The sequence below is a fragment of the Taudactylus pleione genome, unplaced genomic scaffold, assembly GCF_031769625.1.
Source record: "Taudactylus pleione unplaced genomic scaffold, aTauple2 ptg000842l, whole genome shotgun sequence".
Classification (NCBI taxonomy): domain Eukaryota; kingdom Metazoa; phylum Chordata; class Amphibia; order Anura; family Myobatrachidae; genus Taudactylus; species Taudactylus pleione.
Genome location: NW_028285244.1, coordinates 199744 through 226839, shown reverse-complemented (window position 1 = coordinate 226839; position 27096 = coordinate 199744). Strand labels below are relative to the sequence as shown.

The 27096-nt window shown below is 45.3% G+C and overlaps 1 protein-coding gene and 1 pseudogene across 1 annotated transcript in view; one reads left to right on the top strand and one right to left on the bottom strand.

Moving 5' to 3' along the window:
* Positions 1-537: 537 nt before the first annotated feature.
* LOC148474456 (complement C1q and tumor necrosis factor-related protein 9A-like) overlaps positions 538-27096 on the bottom strand; it is a 47119-nt gene continuing 20560 nt past the window's right edge. The window contains exons 2-3 of the mRNA XM_088458559.1: positions 2986-3190; positions 538-1046 (exon numbers count right to left, since the gene is read on the bottom strand). Coding sequence (XP_088314685.1) covers positions 538-1046; positions 2986-3190 — 714 coding nt within the window. The remainder of the gene's footprint in view (positions 1047-2985; positions 3191-27096) is intronic.
* Positions 7124-7242, top strand: LOC148474457 (5S ribosomal RNA; annotated as a pseudogene).

The window sequence follows — 27096 nt, the reverse complement described above, 5'->3', positions numbered from 1 at the left end:
AAGCATGGCTATAGTTTAGACTTTAGCTTTTTCTAGCTCTTATCCTGTTAACTGGGAAGGGACCCAGGTTGCTTAAACGGCTGCTGAACATTTAACTGCTTACCCCAAAAGGTCTTGCGCAGATAGTCTCATTTGTATTATCTATATGAACCCTGACATGTATCTAGCATGGGGCAGGTGCAAGTTTCCATGGTGCATCTGAAGGTTGTGTCTAAAGACTCACCAAGTGGGTTTGTAGCATCTAAAGATGCACATAGTGGGCATCAGTGTCCGTGCACAGTCAGACACACGCTTGTACACCAGGGGAAGGGCTTTTTCTAGTATGTACCATAACATCGCAGATGCAACTGTGGCAAAAGATGCACAGATGGACACACCTGCATGCAACTCTAAACAAGCCCCTATATCCTTCACTAAATGTGTATGGTAAGATCACAACTATTCCAATAGAGGTTTTGTTGTGCCAGGTGAAGACAAGTCAGTGATAGATATATATTTTTATTATTAAGCATTGAATTATCATAGAAATGTTGTAAATCATGAAATCAGAAAGCCTGAGAACGTAGAGTCATCATTGCTGTCTGCATAAAGACCGTTCTTCCCATCAACCACCTCCAGCCAAACCTCATCCCCTTTTGTCAGTACTAGAATAGAGGCCCCAGAAGCTTGCTGAGTGACGGAACCAAACACATGATACATGTACTGTACAATCTTAGTATTGTGATGTAGGGAAATATGTACATTATTATGGTACACTGTAATTTGGTAGGTTAGGAAATAAAGTCCATCTATTGGAGCAGTGACTTTACCGCTTCCTGTGTCGTAAAGACTTTTTTCATTGTAAAATACTTTTTCAAACTTAATTGGCCCATTAACATCTGGAAAAGATGACTTCAGTCCAACGTGAAATACATAGGGTTTGCTTGTCGCAAGTGATCCAGGCTGACCTGGTGGTCCTTGAGTACCAGGAAGCCCGACAAACCCATCCCTTCCTTGTGGACCTTCATTCCCGGGGGGGCCCTGTGGACCTTTTTCTCCTGGTTCACCTGGAACACATGAATAGACAAAAACACATTGGAGTCATAATCTGGAATCTTATTTAGTTAAATAACTAAATAGTAGTTAATAAGTTTAGTATGATATAACTGCTAGTTTAAACTTTCCAAGTGGATAAAATAAGCTTTAGGGGCTTGCTTTCTAAAATGGCAGCAAAACTGTAAAAACTGGGGTTCGTCTAAGAACTGTGAAATTTATATGGCTCAATTACTCTACACTTGCACAATCGTGCCTATGTTCTTGTGTATTCTCCTCTAATTGTTCATCTGATCTAACATTTTACCAGATGTTTTGAAAAATTAGGGTACCGTGTTTGCATACAGTGCTTTTAAGTACCTCATCTGAAACAGCATAAATGTCATCACACTGTGCCGCCTATCATCACATTAGGGATAGAAATCAAACATCGATGTCTATAAAATATCAATAGTTAGATCTCGATGTTTGATGTATTATGGCAGTGGTTCTCAAACTCGGTCCTCAGGACCCCCCACAGGTCATGTTTTGCAGGTCACCCAGCAGGTGAACAGGTGTAATCATTACTCACTGACACATTTTAAAAGGTCCACAGGTGGAGCTAATTATTTCACTTGATTTAGTGTGGAGACATGGAAAACATGCACCGTTTGGGGTCCTGAGGACCGAGTTTGAGAACCTGTGTATTATGGTGATTTTTTTTAGGGGCTGGGGTTTGCCATTGATGGTTAAAGATCGAAGTTCTTCCATCATGGTTTTGTAATGATGTTAGTTCATTCAACATCCTGGCGTTCTGATTGGAGCTGATATTTCTGGGAAGTGAATGACAGCCAGGGCCTGCTCCTACTGATTCAACACTGTGTGACTCACTGCACTGCAACATACTCATAGGGTGGTCAGATAGGCAATGTTGTCTTGCCATGGTCATGTGTAGATGGTAACATACGATGCGGGATGATGCGCGCGGCACTGTGCTGGCTAGGGATCAGTATGATTCAAACCCCAATGGCGGAAGACTGGCCGTGAAGATCCCAACAGGTAAGTATTTAATCTATTACTAACCTATCCACCCCCCTAATCCTAACCCTCCCTTAGAGGTTCTTAACCCTAACCTCCCCCCAAATGCCTAACCCTAATCCCCCTGTAAGCGCCTAAACCTAGCCCCCCTTCCCTGCAGCCTAAACCTAAGTCTCCTTGGGGGGTGCCTAACCCTAACCTCCCCCTGGGGGTGCCTAACCCTAACCCCCCCTTCCCCTAGCCTAACCCTAACTCTCCTGGGGCGGTGCTTAACCCTAAGTCCCCCCCCCCGGGAGCCCCTAACCTAGCCCTCCCTAAACCGTGGCTGTACGCGCCCGGTGCCCGGCTTACCTTTGATCGGTATGCCGGGCATCAGGCTCCCGGCGTAGGTAAAGTGACAGGCGGCAGCATTTCGACGCCCGTCATTAGACACCTGCTGGGATTAGACAGTCGGGAAGCCAGCAGTTGGCATTTAGACCATTGGCTTCCTGACTGCATCCCGCTGGCTGCTCAGTAGTTCCCGGAGATGATGTGTCATTAGCAGTCAGGGAGCGATAGTGGGTGGTAATGGGGGAGTGGCAGCATAAACACAGGTTTGTTGAGACCGTTTCAAAGGCCATTGCAGACTGTAATTGCGTATTAAAAATGGCTCTGGTGTCTCAGTTTCAACACCCATTGTGCGCCATCATAGTGTTGCTCAGATGGTCTATAATCATCCTATGTGTGACTGATGATTGCTTCTCCACAAGCCGCGGATCGGAGAAGCAGCCAGTGGGCATCTCAGTACAAATCTAGGCTGTGTACGGGATCACAGCTGTGAAGCCATTTGCCTCCACCTCAGTCACTGAATCACTTAATGTCACCTTCAAAATAGAGTCCAGTGTCAGGGAACTATTCAAACCTTCTATGCAGAACTGTCCTATCAGCGCTACATGCCTGAGTTACCTTTTTGTCCTGGATCTCCATTATTACCATCTCTCCCTGGCTGTCCTTGCTGTCCGTGTTGTCCATTCAAGCCTGGTGTACCTGGGATACCCGGAACTCCTGCAATACATTCATCCGGTTTAATTGTCGATTCAGAATTCCCTGGAATACATTCTATCACCAGGAGGAATGCAACGTGGAGCGTAAACCTTCTCATCTAGAAATATGAGAATGCAGAATTGTTATCAAACAATGCCAAACTTGTATTTTATAACACAAAATTTGTTCCACCTATCTATGCACAGTAAATAGGCAAGGTCAGTTCTCATGAGCAGCTTACAGACCAGAGTGTAGATTTACTAAGGAGCAGGGTTGTCAAATTTGATCATCGGCAGTTTTGCTCGATAGTTTAAAACGGCAATAGAAATAAAGGCTAAACCAGGCAGGTTTAGCATTTATTGCTATTGCCATTTTAAATCTATCAGTCAAAGCCACCGAGGAATGGTAGCACAGACAACCCACTCAATAGTAAATCCAGGGACGTAGCTAGGGTGGTGTAGTTGGTGCCACCGCACAGGCGGAACAGCGCTGAGGGCGGAACACCGGCCGCCCACCACCTCATCTGTATGTTAGAGCTGGACTGCCGTTGCTGAGCGGCCGCGGCGCCCAGCACTGTGTGATTACAAAGAGCAGCCTCCCCCTCCTTTTGACAAGCGTGACTCAATCTGAGTCTCCGCCTCCCTAGTCCCGGGAGCCTATTGGGATGGGAGAGACATCATTACATGACATCTCCCCTCCCAAGGCTCCCAGAGTTCACTGAGGAGCTGCCTGCTGCTGTGTGCCATGCAGTCGGGCAGGTCAGGCTGGCAGGGAGCGTGCGGCGCTGTGTGGGGAGTCAGACACTGGATGAGAGGACTTGCCAGGTGAGGTCCGGTCCAGTGTTTTAGAGACGGGCGGGCTGTATCCAAGAGCTGGGGTCAGAAGCCTGCCCCGGCCATTGCCACTCCTAGTGAGTGAGTCACTGTCTGTGAGTGACAGTGAAGGCTGGGTTCTGCTGATTATGTATTCAGATATAAAAAAAAAATATATATATATATGTATGTATGTGTCTGTGTATTCGTGTATATATATATATATATATATATATATATATATGCAATGGTCCGGCACTCCTGGAGTGACCCGTTTTTGGTTCAGTACTTGTCTACTTACAAGCACGTTCCATAGTATCTTTATATATATATATATATATATATCCCTCATTCGTGCGGCACTCCATGCAAATGAATACACTGCAAACATGGCTAAAGTATCAACGTTTCAACGGCAATTACATAGGCTTTGAAACATTGATACTTTAGTATTTAACAGAAGAAAAAGTAAGGCTATTTTTTGGGGCACACTTATGTAAGAATTCTTTGTAGTAAAGTAAAATATAGCTTTTATTAATTATAATAAAACATACCAGGTACATACACAATTATTAATGGCGAAAATATAGTAAACAATTTCTGCAGAGTACCCCACACACCAAATTATGGGATAAATATGCTTATTTATGGAGTATTGCAACAAATACCATAGAAATCGGTATATAGGCTACACAGTATGCAATCCTATGATCCACATTAAACAGTACAATATATGTCTACAGAACCTGGTATTCTTAAGTGGTCTCCCACAGCAATACTAACCAGGCCTATCACTGGATCGCTTCCAAGATCAGACGAGTTTGGGCAGGGGCTGGCTGGCAACTTTTGGCCTGGGGGGCAGACACAAGTAAGTGGCCCGATTTCTCCACCAGCGCATTGCAATGGAGAAAAGACACATGATAATAGCCTCTGTAAGTAAGGTGTGCCTAATGTGGGTGTGCTTTAAATAATGTAGAGAGGTTTGCAGTGACAGCCAGATTAGGGAGCATCGCAGTGACTGCCATATAATACAGAGAGGTTCGCAAGGACCATCAGATCAGGGAGCGTCGCAGTGACTGCCATATAATGCAGAGAGGTTCGCAAGGACCATCAGATCAAGGAGTGTCGCAGTGACTGCCATTTAATGCAGAGAGGTTCGCAAGGACCATCAGATCAGGGAGTGTCGCAGTGACTGCCATATAATGCAGAGAGGTTCGCAGGGACCATCAGATCAGGGAGCATCGCAGTGACTGCCATATAATGCAGAGAGGTTCGCAGGGACCATCAGATCAGGGAGTGTCACAGTGACTGCCATATAATGCAGGGACGTTCTCAGTGACCACCTGATCAGGGAGCGTTGTAATGGCTGCCAGATAATCACCAGATTATGCAGAAATCATCAGTGACCCACATATAACACAGGTATTATGAATATACAGTAGCCCTCACACACAATAATAATACCCCCCCACATTCATACACATTATTACATCACCCACAGCACCGACAGTATTAAAACACCCCATCCCCCCAAAGATAAAAATAACTACAGCCCCCCATTGCATAAGTATTCCAACACCCCCCCTTCCCTCTCAAATATCATGTACACTTCCACTGGCACTTACCTGCCTGGAAGGCTGCTCTGTCTCTGGTCTCTGCGGAGCTCCAGGGTAGAGGAAGAGATGACACAGACAGGATAGACTAGAGGAAGGGCGGAGACTCGGGGTGAGGTGGCGGGGTCTTCAGCAGGGACAGAGGGAGGTAGATTAATATAGTCAGTCAGGGTAGGAGAGGGGGCGGGGCCTTCCAGTGAGGGGGCAGGGCCTTAGCCAGGGAGAGGAAGGAGCCCGAGGCCAGAGGACACAGAGAGGTAGGTGCACTGCCCCTGCAGCGGAGCGGCCTCGGAAGGAGTGCTGCTCAGTGTGCAGCCACAAGCTACATAGGGTGACAGACAGCCCGGTAACAGGCAGAGAGCGTTGCCCAGCCTCTCTGATGCTGCTATAGTCGGAGCGACTGAGAGCACTTTCTGCCTGTCACCCGGCCGTCAGTCATACCTGTGCACTAGTGATACCCGCCCTCACTGAGGCAAAAGTCTACCGGCCCGGGGGGCATATGGCACCCTGCCCCCCGGCCCAGCCCGCCACTGAGTTTGGGCATAATCAGTGAAGTATGACTGTAGACCATCGCTACTGAAAATATCTGGGGATTCACCCTATGCACACGGTCTGAGCCTATTATAAAATGTAGGACTGTTCTCAACAGAGAGGTCCAATTGATAATTCATTGCTATCAAGACAGGTAATGCATAAGCATGCCTTCCTTGTGATGCAAACAATATGGCATAAATAACATAAGCATAGATAACTTATAGAAAGCACCACATAGGTAACTGTATCAAGCCTCGATGTGGGCGAAACGCTCGTCCTCTCTCTCTACATGACAGTCTGCTGATATTTAGGACAACCCAGCCAGTGCACGGACTGGGCTCCAGTTTACCCCACACTGGTAACGTATAAAGGCTGACAGATTACTATGTCTGGTCAGCCGGTGAAACTTATGAAGTCTTAGCCTGTCTCATATTTAATCTTTACTCTCCATGGCTATCCCACAATTGCTATTTTGATTTGCATACAATGCACTCCTGCCACATAGTTTGCTTCCCATTTAAGGCTGCCAATTTTTATGCATCCTTGGGATTTCTCTCTGTGTGTGGCATGCATTAAGGACATTGGGGCTGCATGCTAATCTGCCTTACTGCAGCATTAATTTTGGGCATTTTAGTTGAGGCAGAAAACACTGTCAGACATTGTTTAATGGCAGGGGATTTGTCTGGATAAGGAGGTTCTATGCAATTATCACAATTATTAACAATATACCTCCAATGATGTTCTATGTTTATGTGATGATTGCTTTTAGTACATGTGTACTTTATGTGTTTTGTCAGGCTTTGTCACTTTGTTTGTCACCATTGTAGAGTTCCTATTTTTCTATGTATGCTTGGAACTCAGTATTATAATCTCTTTTGATACAGTTACCTATGTGGTGCTTTCTATAAGTTATATATGCTTATGTTATTTATGCCATATTGTTTGCATCACAAGGAAGGCATGCTTATGCATTACCTGTCTTGATAGCAACGAATTATCAATTGGACCTCTCTGTTGAGAACAGTCCTACATTTTATAATAGGCTCAGACCGTGTGCATAGGGTGAATCCCCATATATTTTCAGTAGCGATGGTCTACAGTCGTACTTCACTGATAATGCCCAAACTCATCTGATCTTGGAAGCGATCCAGTGATAGGCCTGGTTAGTATTACTGTGGGGGACCACTTAAGAATACCAGGTTCTGTAGACATATATTGTACTGTTTAATGGGGATCATAGGATTGCATACTGTGTAGCCTATATACCGATTTCTATGGTATTTGTTGCAATACTCCATAAATAAGCATATTTATCCCATAATTTGGTGTGTGGGGTACTCTGCAGAAATTGTTTACTATATTTTCGCCATTAATAATTGTGTATGTACCTGGTATGTTTTATTATAATTAATAAAAGCTATATTTTACTTTACTACAAAGAATTCTTACATAAGTGTGCCCCAAAAAATAGCCTTACTTTTTCTTCTGTTAAATACTCTGTTATACTTAGGCTGTGGGAGCACCACCAACATTTTTTGGATGTATAAATTATTTACAGACACAGATGGTTGGTTATAGCAATTCTAGTTATGTTTCTGTGTGGAATCCTCCCTGTTCACTTTTGCAACGTTGATACTTTAGCCATGTTTGCAGTGTATTCATTTGCATGGAGTGCCGCACGGATGAGGGATGTGTTATTTTTGACGTGTGCAGGCAACCAGCTAAGTAACCTATATACAAGGAGTGCCGGACTATGTGCTATTTATATATATATATATATATATATATATATATATATATATAATGTACTGGCTTTTTGTGAAATATATTTAATAAGTATTTAATACGAATTCTATACATAGATTAACAGAACGACAATAATAAATAGATATCACATAATATGGAGCTGCAGCTCTCACCAATCTAATTAAGCTCAAATATGTGCACTATAAAAATCATACCCAGTTCATCCATAATATCGCTATCGATATGATTTTTATAGTGCCCGTAATTGAGCTTAATTTGGTGAGAGCTGCAGCTCCATATTATGTGAGATTTATTTATTATTGTTGATCTGGTAATCTATGTGTAGAATTCTTATGTACAGACAGTGTAATGATTAGCATTACAGCCTCACAGCACTGAGGTCGTGGGTTCAATTCAAACCACGGCCCTAACTGTGTGGAGTTTGTATATTCTCCCTGTGCTTGCGTGGGTTTCCTCCGGGTACTCCGGTTTCCTTCCACACTCAAAAAATATACTGGTAGGTTAATTGGCTCCCATCAAAAATCAACCCTAGTGTGTATGTGTGTGTGTGTGTGCATGTGATAGGGAATATAGATTGTAAGGTCCACTGGGGAAGGGACTGATGTGAATGGTAAGATATTCTCTGCAAAGCGCTACGGAATATGTGTGCGCTATATAAATAACTGGTAATAATGTATATATATTACAAAAAGCCAAGAGTCAGAGCTGTAGCTAGGGAGGTGCGGTCGGTGCCACCGCACAGAGCTGCCTTTATACTTGCAAATTCCCGCAGTTGGGGGTGGGGGGGGGCTGGCACCAATGCTCTTTCAGTCGATAATTGGCCTCCTGAGTAACCCAATGGCTACTCAGAGTGGGCACAGGAACTGAGATGCCAGAGAGATTGTGACAGCATACTGGATCCCATTTGCAGTCGTCTATACTACCGCAACTCTCCTGTTACCTCCCCCAAATGCTCCTTGACTGTCAATCACACTGTGGGCAAATACTCACTGTGACCGATGATGATAACAGAACTTGACACATGCACAGTGCCGATAATCGTTCAACTGCATAAATATCGGCATTGCATCCATCTCTGAATCATTCAGTGCTAGGTGATTGCCAGCATTACTTTGTTGTACTGCTGATCTCACTCTCTCTGTTTGCTCCTTTGCCTGCTTACTACTGTGTACCCAACCTGATACTATACTTGAATTTGGTTTGCCCGCTCCTTGCAATTTAATATACATTATTCTAAACCCAGTTTTAGTGGCAGTATCTATGGGTTTTTATTTCCAGCATGAACCTGAAAGAGATTCCTTCATCTTGGTGCAACAATTCTGTGAAGTTCTGGATTCTTATAATATCAGTATAGGTGCACAGAGTCGAAAGCATTGGTGGATTTCAGCAGTGACCCCAACAAGAAGGTTTATCCTTCTCTTGGTACACAAGTCGCAGCTCCCTGAACTGGTTCCAAGTGTGATAGGCTGATGGTAATTAACTCTAAGGTGTTCTTTCCCATCAATAATTCCATGCCATCGATGCCACCGATAGCCATCCCTAGTAGAAATGTGTTTGACCGTTTGAGGGGACAAATATGCTACAGGAGACAGGGATGACACCCCTCTCATGTAACATGGTCACACACCATTATCCCCATTTTACCATTATATTTTTATAATTATTACCACTTAAAGCTATTGTGCAAAAACATGGGCAGAAGTATTGTTGGTGCAATGAAGGGGCCTGTGGCCGTCCGCATTATTAGAGCAGTACTAATGAGTCAGGAGGTGGTCTAGCTGGAGTGGGGGGTCTTCGCCTTGTTGCCCCACCCCTCCACTCACATTTGGCACCTGAATTCTTAGAACCAGGAAATCTGCTGCTCTGATTCTAGGCGGCCTTTACATCTGAATTTAAACAGCAACTGTAATATATGCTAAATCAGGCATGTTTTGCATTTATTTTTATTGCCGGTTTAAGTCCAATGTACAAAGCCGCCGATAATTCCAGTGACGTGTGGTGAGGTCAATGGCTGGGAAGGCATACATGTATAAAAACATAGTTTTTATATCAAAACTCTGGAACATGACAGGGAGCATCATGCCTACCCTTACTGCATATCACTGGATAATTCACATTTTTGAAAACCCACTGTTTATTACATATACCCCGTAGGGGAACAACTGACAGTGTAGCAGAAGCATTATCATAGATTGCATGTGTTTTATATTGCGCACAATAACATTTTACTGCTGCACGTTAGATGAATGCGCTCTCACATTGTGCCTCTCCGACCAAAAAATGGTTATTCTCCCCTGTTCTATAGAGACTCACCAGCCACCTAACCTGGAACTTTTGTGTCTCCTGCTCTAACTTTTTTGAATAGGTCCAACTTCTTCCCTTTTTATCCTTTTCATAGCTATTGTACTATTGACATTTATATGTTATGCTATGCCTTGTTTGCATATGCTTGTTACTTATGTAATCTATGTGAACATTGTTATTTTTTAATGTGATTTGTATCTTTCTAAAATGTTTTGCACAAAACACTCTTGCATAGGAATACAATATATATGTTAAAACAAACTGTGGGCCTGATTCAGACCCAGTCGCAAGCACTGAGCACTCGCAACCTGGTCGATGGTGGCCCACAGCGCATGCGCGAGACCCGGGTGGCGACGAGCAATCCGTCGCTCCGGGTCTCGCACCAAAGGGGGCGAGCTGTTGATGTTGAGTGACAGCTCGCCCCGTTTGGTGGGCAGGCCGGGAGGTTGGCTGCCCAAACGGAGGCGTTCCCGAGGGAACGCTTGCTGTTTGGGGCCGGCCCCACTGACCTCACGAGTGATGTCAGTGTAGAGCTTCCGGCTTTGTTAGAGCCGAAAGCTCTCTGGGTGTTTGCGATGAACGAGACCCTACCACTTGAGTCTCGTCGCAAGCCCGAGACCATCGCGACCATCATCCTGGCCGCTCGCTATACCTGTGGGTGGTCACCCACAGCTATGTGAGCGGCCAGGAGGCCACACAAAAAAAAAAAATAACACCCAGATTCAGAGCGTCCGGCTCTGAATCGGGCTGTGTTCACACTCATTAGAGCTTGCTCATTGAAAGAAGCTTGCAGTCTAAAGTGAGGCTTGAATTCTTAAGTGAATTGTGAGTTTGAAACAGAAGCAGGTGAGTTAGAATACAGAAAAAGGGGAGTTATTATACACAAACAGTAACATATATTTCCGACAATGTTTGGCCTAGTGCAGTATGTATTGCAGGGGATGTATTGCATTTGTTTTGCAGGAAGAATGCTGGAGACTCAGCTGCTGTCCAATCTGTAAGCAATTTTCTCTACTGCAGGAGGAGATAGCAAAACTTCATGCTGAGATATGTTGGATGTCTGTGGGGCCTATTCATCAAACTAAAATAACGTTTTTAAGGACATTTTCCTTAATTAACGTTATTTTAGTATTCATGAAGATACTTAGCACAGGAGATAACACTGATATCGCCTTGCTAAGTCCCCCTGCGTTAATTTCCACACTTCCCATACATTAGTATGGGGATATGGAAATTATGGTATTCATCAAATTCCGAAAATTATGTATTTTCGGAATTTGATGTAGTTACTATTTGCCACTGTGAGGTGGCGAATAGCAGGTAACACTTACCTGCTTACAGCTGGACAGGTCCCCCGATGTCTCCCTCCGGCACTCTGGTGTGTCCTCTGGATCCGTCTGCTATGCTTTTTTTCTAAGTGCAGTTTTTTAAGTGCATAACTAGCGTTAGACCTGCGTTAAACCGAGGAAAAACAGAAGGAGAAAAAGGTCCATCACGCAACAAACCCCAACAATCTAAAGACTCAGACTACAACTGGACTCCCTGTACAATCACGGCAAGAACACTTCTAATGCTATTAATAATGCTGGCCTTCTGATTCTAGCATACAATTCAATGCTTATCGTACTTTTCCCCATGTCAGTTTATATCTATCAACTTTGAAACACTGTCCTTTATCTCAGCTCTCTTGCCTAGCCTCACATCCTCTGTCTGCTTACAATCTGCGTTATTTTTCACATTCTGCACACTTTAGAACCCCACTTTTATTTCTCCCTATAACAATCTTGTTAATCTGCATACATATTGATACACTGTTCTTTGATACGTCACTGTTTTCTTACTTGCATTCCTACAAATCTCTTGCACTCATATCTCATTTAAATTTCCAAATTTCTTTCCTCTTGTTTACTTATAAACACCATGACAAGGTTTTCGTCAACTCCCTCCTTCCCTCTGTCTCTACCTAATCCTCTGTTCTGCCCCCTGCTTCCACCTTTATCCTTTCCCCCTTATCTCTTCCACCTCCTCCTCCCCTTCTCCCCCCTCCTCTGTCTGCCTACTCTTCACTCCTCACCCATTACTCCACTTTCTTCCTGTTCTACCCCCCCTCTGTCCTACTACCCCACCACCAAACCCTCCTCCTACACTCCTCTCCCTGTCACTTCACCCCACTGCCATCCACATCTCCCTCCCTGCCCACCTCCTATTGGTTCCCTTTCCAGCTCAGGTGCCCGCACCATCACTAAACTCTATTCATATCGGTCCCCCAAATTAATCTCACCTCCACGTTACAGCAACCCGGACAATCTCATTCACATCTCCCCCACAAATGCTATCTCTCTATCCTGTGCCCTCTGGAATGCCAGGTCAGTCTGTAATAAACTGGTCCCCACCCATGACCTTTTTATCTCCAACTCTCTGAATCTCCTAGCCATCACTGAAACTTGGATCTCACCCTCTGACACCACTTCTCCTGCTGCTCTATCCTCTGGGGGCTTTGCCTTCTCCCACACCCCCCGGCCTGGGGGTCGCCATGGTGGTGGAGTTGGGGTCCTTCTATCCACCAGTTACTCATACCAGCTAATACCCTCTGAACCATCCCTTACATTCCCCACATTTGAGGTTCATGCTATACGACTCTTCCAACCAGTAAACCTCAGAGTAGCTGTCATTTACCATCCCCCTGGCTCTCCCTCCAAATTCCTTGACAACTTCGCTTCCTGGCTCCCTCACTTTCTCTCCTCAGATCTTCCCTCCATTATCCTAGGTGATTTTAATATTCCTATTGACATTCCCACAGAATCCTCTGCAGCTAAACTCCTTACCCTCACCTCTTCATTTGGTCTCGCCCAATGGACCTCCTCACCCTCCCATGTGAGTGGGCACTCACTTGACCTGGTCTTTACGCACCGTTGTGATATTTCTGATTACTCCAATTGCCCATTCCCCCTCTCTGACCATCACCTTCTCTCTTTTAACCTATCCCTCTCTCCTTGCCCTCCTCTAACTCCTAAGGCTACCATTACTAAGCGTAATATTGAGGCTATTGACACTGTTGCTTTTTCCTCCCTGCTGGACTCTCTTCTCTCCCCTATCATTTCTCTCTCCTGTCCTGAACAAGCTACTTCCCTGTACAATTCCTCCCTTGCTTCTGCTCTTGATTCTGTTGCTCCAGCAATAACCACTCACCCTCGCAGATCCACACCACAACCCTGGCATTCCAAATGCACCAGATACCTACAAAAGTGTTCAAGAATTGCGGAGCGTCAGTGGAGAAAGTCACGCTCTAAGGCTGACTTCCTCCATTTCAAATTTATTCTCTCCTCCTACAGTGCTTCCCTGTCTCTCTCCAAACAAACATATTTCAAGAACCTCATCTCCTCCCAGTCCTCAAACCCCCGGCGTCTCTTTGCCACTTTCAACTCCCTACTCTGCCCTTCCCCTCCTCGGCTTCCCTCCTCGCTCTCTGCCCTCGACTTTGCCACCTACTTTGCATCTAAAATTGACTCCATACGTGAGGACATCATATCCCATCAGACCCTTAGCACTCCTCTCCCTCCTTGCCCTTACCACCCCTCCCCTTCTGTCTCACCAACTCTGACATCCTTCTCCCCTGCTTCTGGAGAGGAAGTCTTGGCCCTCATCCGGTCCTCCCCTCCTTCCACCTCCCCTCTTGACCCTATCCCTTCCCGTCTCCTCTCCCACTTGTCTCCTTCTGCCTGTTCCCATCTGGCTCACCTCCTTAATCTTTCCCTATCATCTGGCACTGTCCCTTCTGCATTCAAACATGCTCTTGTCTCCCCCATTCTTAAAAAACCTACCCTTGATCCTAACATACTTTCAAACTATCGACCCATCTCTCTTCTCCCTTTTGCTTCCAAACTCCTTGAGCGTATTGTCTACAACCGCCTTACCACCTTTCTTTCCTCCCACTTCCTCCTTGACTCATTTCAATCTGGCTTCCGATCTCTCCACTCCACGGAAACTGCCCTCACGAAAGTCAGCAACGACCTCCTTGCTGCCAAATCCAAGGGTCACTACTCTCTGCTCATTCTCCTTGACCTCTCTGCTGCATTTGACACTGTAGACCACCCTCTCCTCCTGCAAATCCTTTACTCTCTCGGTTTACGTGAAACTGCCCTCTCCTGGCTTTCCTCCTACCTCTCTGATCGTTCCTTCGCTGTGTCCTCTCATGACTCCTCTTCCCCTCCACTTCCACTAAAGGTAGGAGTTCCCCAAGGTTCTGTTCTTGGACCTCTCCTTTTCTCCCTATATACATCCTCTTTAGGTGAACTCATTAACTCCTTTGACCTCCAATATCATCTCTATGCAGATGATACTCAAATTTACCTTTCCACCCCTGAGCTCACCCCTGAGCTCCTTACCCGTATCTCCAACTGTCTCTCTGCTGTCTCTTCGTGGATGTCCCAGCGCTTTCTTAAACTTAACATGTCTAAGACTGAGCTGATCATCTTCCCACCCTCTTCCACTACATCACTTTCCACAATTTCGTTATCTATTGATGGCACAACTATCTCCTCTAGCCCCAAAGTGCGCTGTCTTGGAGTTATCCTAGACTCCTCCCTCTCCTTTAAACCGCACATTCAGCACATCTCGCAGTCCTGCCGTTTTCACCTAAAAAATATCTCCAGGATTAGACCCTTCCTCACCAGGATGCCACTAAAACCCTCATCCACTCCCTGGTCATATCCAGATTGGACTACTGTAACCTTCTCCTAGCTGGCCTCCCAGTCTCTCACCTCTCTCCACTACAATCTGTTCTCAATGCTGCTGCTCGGCTCATCTTCCTCTCCAGACGTTCTATATCTGCTTCCCCTCTCCTTCAAGCCCTACACTGGCTCCCCTTCCCCTTCAGATGCCAATTCAAGGTTCTTACATTCACCTACAAAGCCCTCACCAAATCCTCTCCCGCATACATTTCTGACCTTCTCTCCCTTCACACTCCCACCCGCCCACTTCGCTCAACTAATGCATGCCGCCTCTCTTGCCAACTGATTACTTCCTCCCACTCCCGCATCCGAGATTTTGCCCGTGCTGCTCCCTACCTTTGGAATGCTCTCCCTATCAGACTCTCCACCTCTCTACAAATCTTCAAACGGGCTCTCAAGACCCACTACTTCATCAAGGCCTTCCAGCACTCCTCCTAACCCACCTCATGCTCTTTCCTTCCTATCTTCGCCTTCTGTGTCACGCCTGTCTGTCTGCCCCTCCCCTTAGAATGTAAGCTCTCATGAGCAGGGACCTCTTCCCTCATGTGCTTCTCTTTACATTTTCTTCTACTCTCTACTCCCCATTAGGGCACCTAACACGGGACCGCCAACTCCCGGCAGCTTATTGTGAGTGCTTTAATCACTATTTCAGCAATGTATATAAGTTGTGTCCCTGTCCTGCACTGTAATGTACTGTAAGTTACTTGTTTCTTGTTCACTTATTAGTTCTATGTACTATGTAAGGCGCTGCGGAACACTTGTGGTGCCATATAAATAAAGGATAATAATAATAATAATAATAATATGCGGTCATGTGTTCTACCAGCAGAACACAATAAAGTTTAGGAAAAAAATATATATTTTTTTTCTCTCTATACAGTACTGTGTGCTGCTGGGAGACCACTTGACTGCATAGCAGACGGAGCCGGAGGCTGCTGCGCGAGCAGGTAAGTGATGAACGAGGGGGAAGTGAGCGGGGGGGAGGGGGGGCAGGTGAGCGGAGGGGGGGGACACAAACTTACCGCATCTGCAGGCAGTGCTGTGCATGCGCTGGTTTTACAGATGTAACAGCACATGCTCAGCACTGCCTACTGATGAGATAAGTTAGTGTAGAGAGGGATAACTATCTATTTCCCGAAAAGCTGTCATCGCAAAAATGACAGCTTTTCAGAATAGATAGTTATGGGGAGGAGGAATGATGAATTCCACCGGTAATTAGGTAGAACTCCATGTGAGTTCTAAACCTAATTACCTCCAGGGAAAGTTTAGTTATGATGAATAGGCCCCTGTGTTCTTGAGGCCACCACTGCCTCAGAGAGCCCCCAGAAACCATACTGCCTGGACTACTGTGGTCTCTGAAAGGCAGAGATTTCCAGAGGGACACAGACACCTCCCCATGCTTGCCAACATTTAGCTCCCTCCTTCCGGGAGGGAGCTGTCGGGCTTACAGGGCTGGAGGCGTGATGCGGCCAAAAGGGGGCAGGGCCAGGCACATAATGCGGCATTGGGGGCGGAGCATGGGGGCGTGACAGCACGATTGCGTCATCGTGGCTCCGCCCACTCTTCATAATGCCATGATTAATGGCATTGTGCAGCCGGGGGCGGAGCCACGATGATGCGATTCAGCGCGAATCGCGTCACTGGCCCCCCTGCTGCCGGGGTTTGTACTTAAAAGCGCGGGGGGGTGCGGGCACATCACCGGGGGCCGGGAGGATTGCCTGTCTTCCCGGGAGGATCGGGAGCGGCACCCGATTTTCGGGAGGCTCCCGACCAAATCGAGAGGGTAGGCAAGTATGCACCTCCCACAAGCTGTGACACTGCAAAACTCATATGCTGCTCTTGCAGGGCTGGAAGGTACAGCTAATATAGGCAATGCAGAACAGGAATATATACTGACTATAGAAAAAGGAACAGGAAAATTACATCTTCAAAAAGGACTACACTTCTCTTGGGAGATTCGATTATTAGAGGAGTACATCTGGGAAACACTGCTGAAGTAGAGAGACAAGTAAGGTGTTTACCTGGAGCCACAGCTCCAAGGGATAAAGAGCGCATGCTGAGAATTGTGAAGGCAGCAAGAAAAGATGGAGAGGTGGATGTCATTGTCCACCTAGGGACAAATGACCTGGCCAATGCTGAAGTCATGGCAGTAAAAGATGAATTCAGGAAGTTAGGGGCTGCTCTAAAGTAGGGGTGTGCACCTGCCACTTTTCGTATTTTGTGTTTTGGTTTTGGATCTGAATCTTTCTTCGTGTTTTGGATCTGGATTGGTTTTGCCAAAACCACCCTTCCGTGTTTTGGGTTTTGGATCTGTATTTTTTTTTTTAAAAGCATAAAAACAGCTAAAATCACAGAATTTGTGGGTTTTTCTGCTCCTATGCTATTATTAATCTCAATAACATTAATTTCCACTCATTTCCAGTCTATTCTGAACACCTCACAATATTGTTTTTAGTCCAAAAGGTTGCACCGAGGTAGTAGGATGACTATATTAAGCGACACGAGTGGGCGGCACAAACACGTGGCCCATCTAGGAGTGACACTGCAGTGGCAGACAGGATGGCAGTTTGAAAAACTAGGCCCCAAACAGTACATAATGCAAAGAAAAAAAAGAGGTTTGAGGATGCACGTACAGGGCACACAATTCACAAACACAGAAGAAAATGTTTTATCTTTGTTGGAGTGCACTTTGGGGGTTACACCACCCTTTAATGGACAGACACACGCTTGGCGCTGCTGCTTTGTGGATGCACGTACAGTCCACGCAATTCACAAACAGAGAAATAAAAAATTTTTTTGGAGTGCACTTTGGGAGTTACAGCACCCTTTAATGGACGAGCCAGCTGGCCCTTTACTTATGACACAGGCGCACGCTTAGCGGTACTTTGTTGATGCACGTGCGGTTACAGCGCACACAATTCACAAACACAGAAAAAAAAAAAAATTTTTGGAGTGCACTTTGGGGGTTACAGCACCCTTTAACGGACGAGCCAGCCGGCCCTTTACTTATGACACAGGCGCATGCTTGGCGCTACTTTGTTGATGCACGTGCGGCTACTGCGCACAAAATTCACAAACAGAAAAAAAATATATATATTTTTTGCACTTGGGTGAAGCACCCCTGATGGACAGAGCATCCCCTGGACAACACTACAGCACCCCTTTAGGACTGGGACACTGCACAACACAGCCCAGCCAGCCCCTATAGACTTTGGAGTGGACACAGCTCCTATGGACAACTGACTGCACAACACAGCCAGCCCCTATGGACTTTGGAGGAGTGGACACAGCCCCTATGGACAACAGCAGCACAGCGCAGCACAGCACTACACTACACTACACTACACAGCCCAGCCAGTCCTAACTCCCACACTCCCTCTTCACTGTCCACAGCCGAGTGAGAAAATGGATGATGACGTTTTGCCTCGATTTCAGATCCGTGTCAGGCGGGAAAAGTCGAGCCTGACTCGGATACGACTCGGATGGGGGGGGGTTCGGATTTCAGAAATCCAAACCCGCTCACCCTACTCTAAAGCAGGTGGCAACTACTGTAACTTTTTCAGAAGTATTGTCAGTACACAGAGGGGGAGATAGAAATCATTGCATCAGAAACTTCAATGTTTGGCTACAGAAGTGGTGTTATGAGGAGGGATTTGGATTGACAGTCCATAGCCACGTCATCTGGCAAGATAGAAGCTTATACAAATATGATGACCTGCACCCATCTTCAAAAGGAACTAGAATACTGAGTGAACAGTTTGAAAGTTTCACCAAGAACTATTTAAACTAGAAGAGGGGGATAGTGAACCAAACAAGAAAAAAGAAATCTGTTCCCCCAATAAAGAGGTATTATTTATGCTGGTAAATGGAACAGGAAGCATATCCACAGCAAAAGAAGATGATTCAGAACAAAACCAAATAAACATAGGCAGAGAGATGAACACACCTAGGAACAGGAGAAATAAGCAAACAAATAAAACTATAAGAGCAATGTGTGCAAATGCTAGGAGCTTAGGAAATAAAATCCCTGAACTAATTGCAATAATGACAAGGGATGATGTAGATATTGTGGCTATTACGGAGTCATGGTGCAATGAAAATCATGACTGAGACATAGCTATACAGGGATATACTTTATTTAGGAAGTACAGAATGGGAAGAATAGGAGGAGGAGTAGCAATGTATGTCAAGGAAAGCATAAATACTACGTTAATACATAGTATTGAAGAAAAAACAGTCCCTTTGGGTGACTATAGAAACAGGGGAGAAAGTGATTCTTCGTATTGGGGTGATCTACAGACCACCAGGTCAGGAAGAGGAACTGGACAATAAACTATTGCAGGACATCACTAAAATGGCATTAAAAGGAGAGGTTATAATCAGAGCCGTAACTATACTTTTTGGTGCCCTGTGCCAGAAAGAGCATTGGTGCCCCCATCATTTTTCAAATTGACATTATGCACCCAAAAAAGGGGAATGGCCTCATGAGGAAGGGCCAGGGAAGAGATAGGAGAGGCCAGGAGATGTTGGGGATGAAATAAGAGGAAGCTACAAGTGAGAATGATAATAAACAGAAAATTCACAGGCCCTAACAGCGCCACCTGATCTGTGGTGCCCTGTGCGATGGCACTGGCCGCACTACCCTAGCTACGGCCCTGGTTATAATCATGGAAGATATTAGTCTACCTGATATAAACTCTGAGGTGTCTGTGGCAAGTTCCACTAGAAGTAGGGACATCCTGAATTCATTGCAGGGAGCCTCCCTCCAGTAATTGGTGAGGGAGCCCACTCGGAAAGACGCAATATTAGACTTAATGGAGACAGAATATCTGATGTAAAAGTGGGTGAAAACCTGGGATCCAGTGATCATCAAGCAGTATGGTTCAGAATAAAGACAGACACTGACTCACCCCATACAAAAACAAAGGTGTATTCTAGGAAGGCTGATTTTGCAGGGATGGGAAATGTGTAAGTGAATCGTTGGCAGGTGGAGGAACTTGAATGGAGTGCAGGAGAGGTGGGAAATTTTAAAAAGTGCAATATTAAAGGCAACAGACCTTTGTATCAAAAGGGTTAGGAAAACCACAAGGAAAAGGAAGCCAGTGTGATTTGGGAAAGAGGTAGCAAGTATTGTGAAAGCAAAAAAGATGGCCTTTAGGAAATACAAGCAGACGCAAAGTAATGAAGACAAAGAGGAGTATCTTGTAAAACAGAATGTCAGTGGGTTAAGTATATAAGCGAAAGGAAAAATACAAAAGGTGAAATAAAAATACTAAAGACAGAAAGAGGGAGTCTTGTTGAGGGAGACAATGTAATAGCTGATCATCTTAATAATTATTTTTGATCAGTATTCACTACTGAGAGAGAGGGAAAGGGGCCACAGTTATGTTGCAGGCGTGATCAGAAAAATGAGGTAGGAACAAGCACATTTATAGAGGAGAAGATCCTAACAGAACTCTCAAAACTGAAAGTGGATAAATCAATGGGGCCAGATGGGATACATCCAAGGATAATAAATGAGCTTAAGGGGTGCTGGTAACACCATTAACAGAATTATTCAACCAGTCACTAGCTCCTGGAGTAATTCCAGAGCACTGGAAAAGAGGAAACGTCCCACTGCACAAAAGTGGAAGCAAAGAAGAGGAAAGCAACTACCGGCCAGTGAGCCTTATATCAGTAGTAGGGACATTGATGGAAACACTCTTAAAAGAAAGAGTCGTAGATTATCCAGCAATTTGCAGGACCCCAAACAGCATGGATTTACTGGGGGGGGGGGATCATGTCATACAAATCTTATTGCCTTTTTTGACTGGGTGACCAAGGAAATAGATAAAGGGGGGGGGGAGGCATAGAGATACAGTAGCTTATCTAGACTTTAGTAAGGCTTTTGACACAGTTCCACATCACAGACTGTTAAATAAACTGGAAAGCATGGGATTGGATACAAAGATAGGTGAATGGATAAGATCATGGCTGCAGGATAGGAAACAGAGTTGTAGTAAATGGAGTGCAGTCTCAAGAGGGAAATGTTACCAGTGCAGTACCTCAGGGATCTGTACTTGGACCAGTGCTTTTTAATATCTTTATTTGTAACATTGCAAATAGTATTGAAGGGAAACTATGCTTTTTTGCAGATGATACAAAGGTATGCAACAGGGTAGACACACCAGGAGGGCTATAACAAATGATTGATGATCTAGGTAGACTGGAGGAATGGTCAAGAATGTGGCAACTACAGTTTAATGCCAAAAAATGCAAGATCATGCACTTGGGTCTCAAAAATCCGAAGGCTAAATATAGTATTAATGACACTATACTGGAAACTACTGAAGAGGAAAGGGATCTAGGAGTCACTATTTCAGGTGGCTTAAAGGCAAGCAAACATTGTAACAAAGCAATGAGGAAGGCAAGTCAGATGCTTGGTTGCATAGGGAGAGGAATCAGTAGCAGAAATAAGTGATAATACCACTGTATAGGTCATTGGTACGTCCTCATGTAGAATACTGTGTTCAGTTCTGGAGGCCATATCTCCAGAAGGATATTAATACATTAGAGGCTGCAAAGAAGGGCAACTAAAATGGTGCAAGGTCTGCACCACAAAACGTACCAGGAAAGACTAAAAGATCTTAATATGTATAGTTTGGAGCAGAGAAAGGAAAGGGGGGACAAATATGTAAAGGGTTTTAACAAGGTAAAGGAAGGAGACATTCTTCAAAGAAAGAGAAGTATTAGAACAAGTTCTGAAACTGGAGGGTGGTAGGTTCAGGGGAAATTTGAGGAAAATTTACTTCACAGAAAGGGTAGTTGACAAGTGGAATAACCTCCCATCAGAGGTGGTAGAGGCTATGACAGTAGAGCAATTTAAACATGCATCGGATAGACATAAGGATATCCTTCAGAAGAAGTAAGGATCAATAAGGGTTGAGGTAACAATGTGTTTAAAAATGGAGCAGACTAGATGGGCCAAGTGGTTCTTATCTGCTGTCAAATTCTATGTTTCTATGTCTCAAAAAACATCAACAAATAAGCTAAATAAATGATTACTTACAGTTACTTTTCAGTGATAGGAAGTTCTATTCTCAATGGTCAGACATTATAATATTCTTTGTTTTGCCCTGTACACTTATACTAGTTAATCCTAGTGAATCATTAATTCAATTGATTGAACCCTGGCTAAACTAACATGATGGCTAATATTTGTTCTGCAGGACTATGGGGCATATTTACCAATTTAACGGGAAATCCCCCAGAAAATTAAAGTTTTCAGAGGTATACTCGCAAAATGTAATATCCCCTCGATGTATGACATCTCCGATATCTGCTGCGGATCCCCTGATTTCCAATTGCAATAGCAGTCTCCATAGGTTTCTGTGGGGGCTGTAAGAATTATCAAGCTCCGTAATGCTTTGCATTAGTGCTTGGCACTATGAGCTACATGAGGCAGATTGGCCTTATGGGCTACATATCGCAGATTGGCCTTATGGGCTACATATCACAGATTGGCCTTATGGGCTACATATCGCAGATTGGCATTATGGACTACATATCGCAGATTGGCCTTATGGGCTACATATCGTAGATTGGCCTTATGGGCTACATATCGCAGATTGGCCTTATGGGCTACATATCGCAGATTGGCCTTATGGGCTACATATCGCAGATTGGCCTTATGGGCTACATATCGCAGATTGGCCTTATGGGCTACATATCGCAGATTGGCCTTATGGGCTACATATCACAGATTGGCCTTATGGGCTACATATCGTAGATTGGCCTTATGGGCTACATATTGCAGATTGGCCTTATGGGCTACATATCGCAGATTGGCCTTATGGGCTACATATCGTAGATTGGCCTTATGGGCTACATATCGCAGATTGGCCTTATGGGCTACATATCACAGATTGGCCTTATGGGCTACATATCGCAGATTGGCCTTATGGGCTACATATCGCAGATTGGCCTTATGGGCTACATATCACAGATTGGCCTTATGGGCTACATATCGCAGATTGGCCTTATGGGCTACATATCGTAGATTGGCCTTATGGGCTACATATCGTAGATTGGCCTTATGGGCTACATATCGCAGATTGGCCTTATGGGCTACATATCGTAGATTGGCCTTGTGGGCTACATATCGTAGATTGGCCTTATGGGCTACATATCGCAGATTGGCCTTATGGGCTACATATCACAGATTTTAACGAGAGAGGGATCCTCCAGATGATGTGATCACTTTACACATCGCAGGGACAGGATCCTATCGGAGCCCACGTCCCTGAATGTGATTTTTAAAACATTCAGGCGGTACAGAAATTATTAATGCCGCAAATAGCGGTTATAAGAAATTCCAGTCATTGGGTCTAAACTTGATAATTCATTAATGGGCCCCTTTATAATGCAGTTTAATTTCCAGATCAATAGAATGCATAATTTACAAATTATCTCTAATTTACAGGAACAGCACAAAGTTTTGTCCCTGAAAATATCCCTAGTTTTCAATATTTACCCTTTGTCAAGTACAGTACGAGCCTTTTTATTCAGTATATGGGGACTGTAAGCACCATCCCTTTCTTATTCTCTGAGCTGCATAACAGTAGCCCGTCTGTGCTTTGCAATGTGTGCGGGGAGCTGCGGGCGCTCGGCATTTAGCTGCACTGTTAGAAGTGTGTTAGTCAGGGGACGGCTTCCAGGTGCAGATGCTTCAGTGTGCGAGTGTATGTATTTTAATGTATGTGTGTGTGTGTATGTATTTGTATAGATTTGTGTATGTATTTGCATGTGTGTTCATATTTTTGTATGTGTGTAGACTGCAGACTGCAGCAGCAGTGGAGGTTTGGAACTCTGGGTTCTCTTGCACAGGTCCAGCTAGAAGTCATCACTGGATGACAGGAAGGGTTTAAAACCCTCATCCACACGGTGTTCTGGCCACTGATGCCGAATAGCGCCAAGCGAGTAGGCTGGATTCTCATTAGTGCCAGGGACTTTTCTGAACTAGCTGTGCTAAGGCGCATAATGGATTGTGGCTGCATTCTACTGCAGCAGACTGAACACTAGCACTTTGGTGCTGGGTCATTTATGTACACCTACATGTCTAATTACTGTGCCAGTCTGTCCAGGCTTCTGTCTGTCTATGTTTACCAAAGCCGTAATTAGACTTTTTGGTGCCATGTGCCAGAAAGAGCATAGGCGCCCCCCTCCCTCCCCATTTTTCAAAGGGACATAATGCACCCAAAAAAGGGGAATGGCCTCACGGGGAAGGGCCAGGGAAGAGATAGGGGAGGCCAGGAGATGCTGGGGATGAAATAAGAGGAAGCTACAAGGGAGAATGATAATAAACAGAAATTTGACAGACCCATACAGCGCCCCCTGCCCTGTGGTGCCCTGTGCCAGGGCACCGGCCGCACTACCCTAGCTACGGCCCTGATGTTTACTACAACCCTGTCACAGTATGTATTTGTGTATGTATTTGCATTTACAGAATGTGTGTATATATATATATATATATGTATATATATATATATAATGCTTGTGTGTGTATTTGTATGTATTTGTTTATACATATCTCTATTTACAGTATGTGTGTTTATATGTATGTGTGTATGCACTGGTATGTGTGGATGTATGTATCTATCTGTATGTGGGGTGTGTGTATAGTATATGTATTTGTATGTATGCGCGTGTATGTATTTGCATATATGGGTGCGTATGCATATGCGTGTGTATTTGTATATATAAACTAGGGGTGAGCGGGTTCGGATTTCTGAAATCCGAACCCCCCCGAGCCCCCCCGATCCAAGTCCGATCCGAGTCAGGCTCGACTTTTCCCGCCTGACTCGGATTCTGAAATCGAGGCAAAAGGTCATCATCCCGCCTTCCGAGTCTCGCGGGTTTTGGATCCTATATAAGGTACCCGCGTCGGCGCCATTTTCTCACTCGGCTGTGGACAGTGAAGAGGGAGGGTGGGAGTTAGGGCTGGCTGGGCTGTGTAGTGTAGTGTAGTGTAGTGCAGAGTAGTGTTGTGCTGTGCTGTGCTGCGCTGTGCTGCTGTTGTCCATAGGGGCTGTGTCCACTACTTCAAAGTCCATAGGGGCTGGCTGTGTTGTGCTGTGCTGCTGTTGTTAATAGGGGCTGTGTCCACTACTTCAAAGTCCATAGGGGCTGGCTGGACTGTGTTGTGCAGTCAGTTGTCCATAGGGGCTGTGTCCACTCCAAAGTCCTGTGCAGTGTCTCAGTCCTAAAGGGGTGCTGTAGTGTTGTCCAGGGGGTGCTCTGTTCGTCAGGGGTGCTCCACTCAAGTGCTAAAAAAAAAAATATTTTTTCTGTGTTTGTGAATTGTGTGCGCAGTAGCCACACGTGCATCAACAAAGTAGTGCCAAGCGTGCGCCTGTGTCATAAGTAAAGGGCCGGCTGGCTTGACCGTTAAAGGGTGCTGTAACCCCCAAAGTACACTCCAAACCAAATAAAAAAATATTTTCTGTGTTTGTGAATTGTGTGCGCAGTAGCCGCACGTGCATCAACAAAGTAGTGCCAAGCGTGCGCCTGTGTCATAAGCAGAGCCGGATTTAGACCTCATGGGGCCCTAGGCAAGATACCAGTTTGGGGCCCCCCTCCTTCAAACAATCCATAGCACTTTATTTCCATTCCTGATTCATGCAAAGCATCCCTACCCTAATGCTGACCCTAAGCTCAAACCTGACCCTAACCATAACCGCTAAACCCTACACCATCCCTAATAATCCAACTGATACACCTAATCTGACCCTAATACCCTAACCCAAACTGATACACCAACCCTAATACCTTATCCCTAATACCATAACCCAAACTAAACCTCATACCCTAAGGTTTTACTCCTCATTATCCATTAAATACAACACATAAACTAGAGGAGTGCTAAGGATTAGAGGTGGCATCTGCAGTGGGGGCTGTGGTGTGGTCATGCCCAGTATTGTGTGTGACTGTGCTCAGCTGAGTACAATGATGGGGATGAGTCGTCGGCATTACACCTCCCCATTTTTTTTAAAGTACACTATAGGATCTATTTTTTTAATGGTAGGTGGGGAGTGGACAGGACTGCATTATAGTACAAGTATATTACAAGTATCTAACATGAAAATACCATCATCCTGGATTGATGTACTAATAATATCATGATCATCATAATGTATATTACTATATGCTTGTAATATAAGGCAGTCCTGTCCACCTCCCAGACCCCACCTACCATAAAAAATAAATCCTACATAATTCAATCTATATTAGAGTAGCTGAGAATAGCACAGTACTTTACCCTACCTGTCTGGCTGCTGTTCTTCCCTGAAATCTGGATCCCTGGTCACTGTCTCACTCAACCAGACTCTGCCTTGGCCTGTTCCTCTGCTCCTCGCTGGGTGCCACCGGTGCATGCTGCTGGTGGCAAGCTGCAAGCCTGGCAGTCAGTAGCAGAGGCTGCTGTGCTGGGGATGGGCTGGAGCTGGATGGGGCTGGATGGAGGACCCGGTGACCCACCTCCTCCCTCTTATGCACAGTCACTCTGTGACAGTGCAGACAGGGGTGCCGCAGCGGGACTCTGGGAGTATAAGCGGGTCCTCGTGAACTCATGAAGTCATGCGATACTCGCACAGTGCACCTCTGGCAGCATTTTGACTGGACAGATTTCTTGGGGAAAAGGGGCCTGTCTAGGTCCCGGCGAGCCAAAAGGGGCCCATCCACAGGCCCCTTGGGACTCGCGGGGCCCTAGGCGAGCGCCTAGGTTGCCTTGTGGGAAATCCGGGCCTGGTCATAAGTAAAGGGCCGGCTGGCTTGACCGTTAAAGGGTGCTGTAACCCCCAAAGTATACTCCAGTCCAAACCAAAAAAAAAAAAATTTTCTGTGTTTGTGAATTGTGTGCGCAGTAGCCGCACGTGCATCAACAAAGTAGTGCCAAGCGTGCGCCTGTGTCATAAGTAAAGGGCCGGCTGGCTTGACCGTTAAAGGGTGCTGTAACCCCCAAAGTACACTCCAGTCCAAACCAAAAAAAAAATTATTTTCTGTGTTTGTGAATTGTGTGCGCAGTAGCCGCACATGCATCAACAAAGTAGTGCCAAGCGTGCGCCTGTGTCATAAGTAAAAGGCCGGCTGGCTTGACCGTTAAAGGGTGCTGTAACCCCCAAAGTACACTCCAGTCCAAACCAAAAAAAAAAATATTTTCTGTGTTTGTGAATTGTGTGCGCAGTAGCCGCACGTGCATCAACAAAGTAGTGCCAAGCGTGCGCCTGT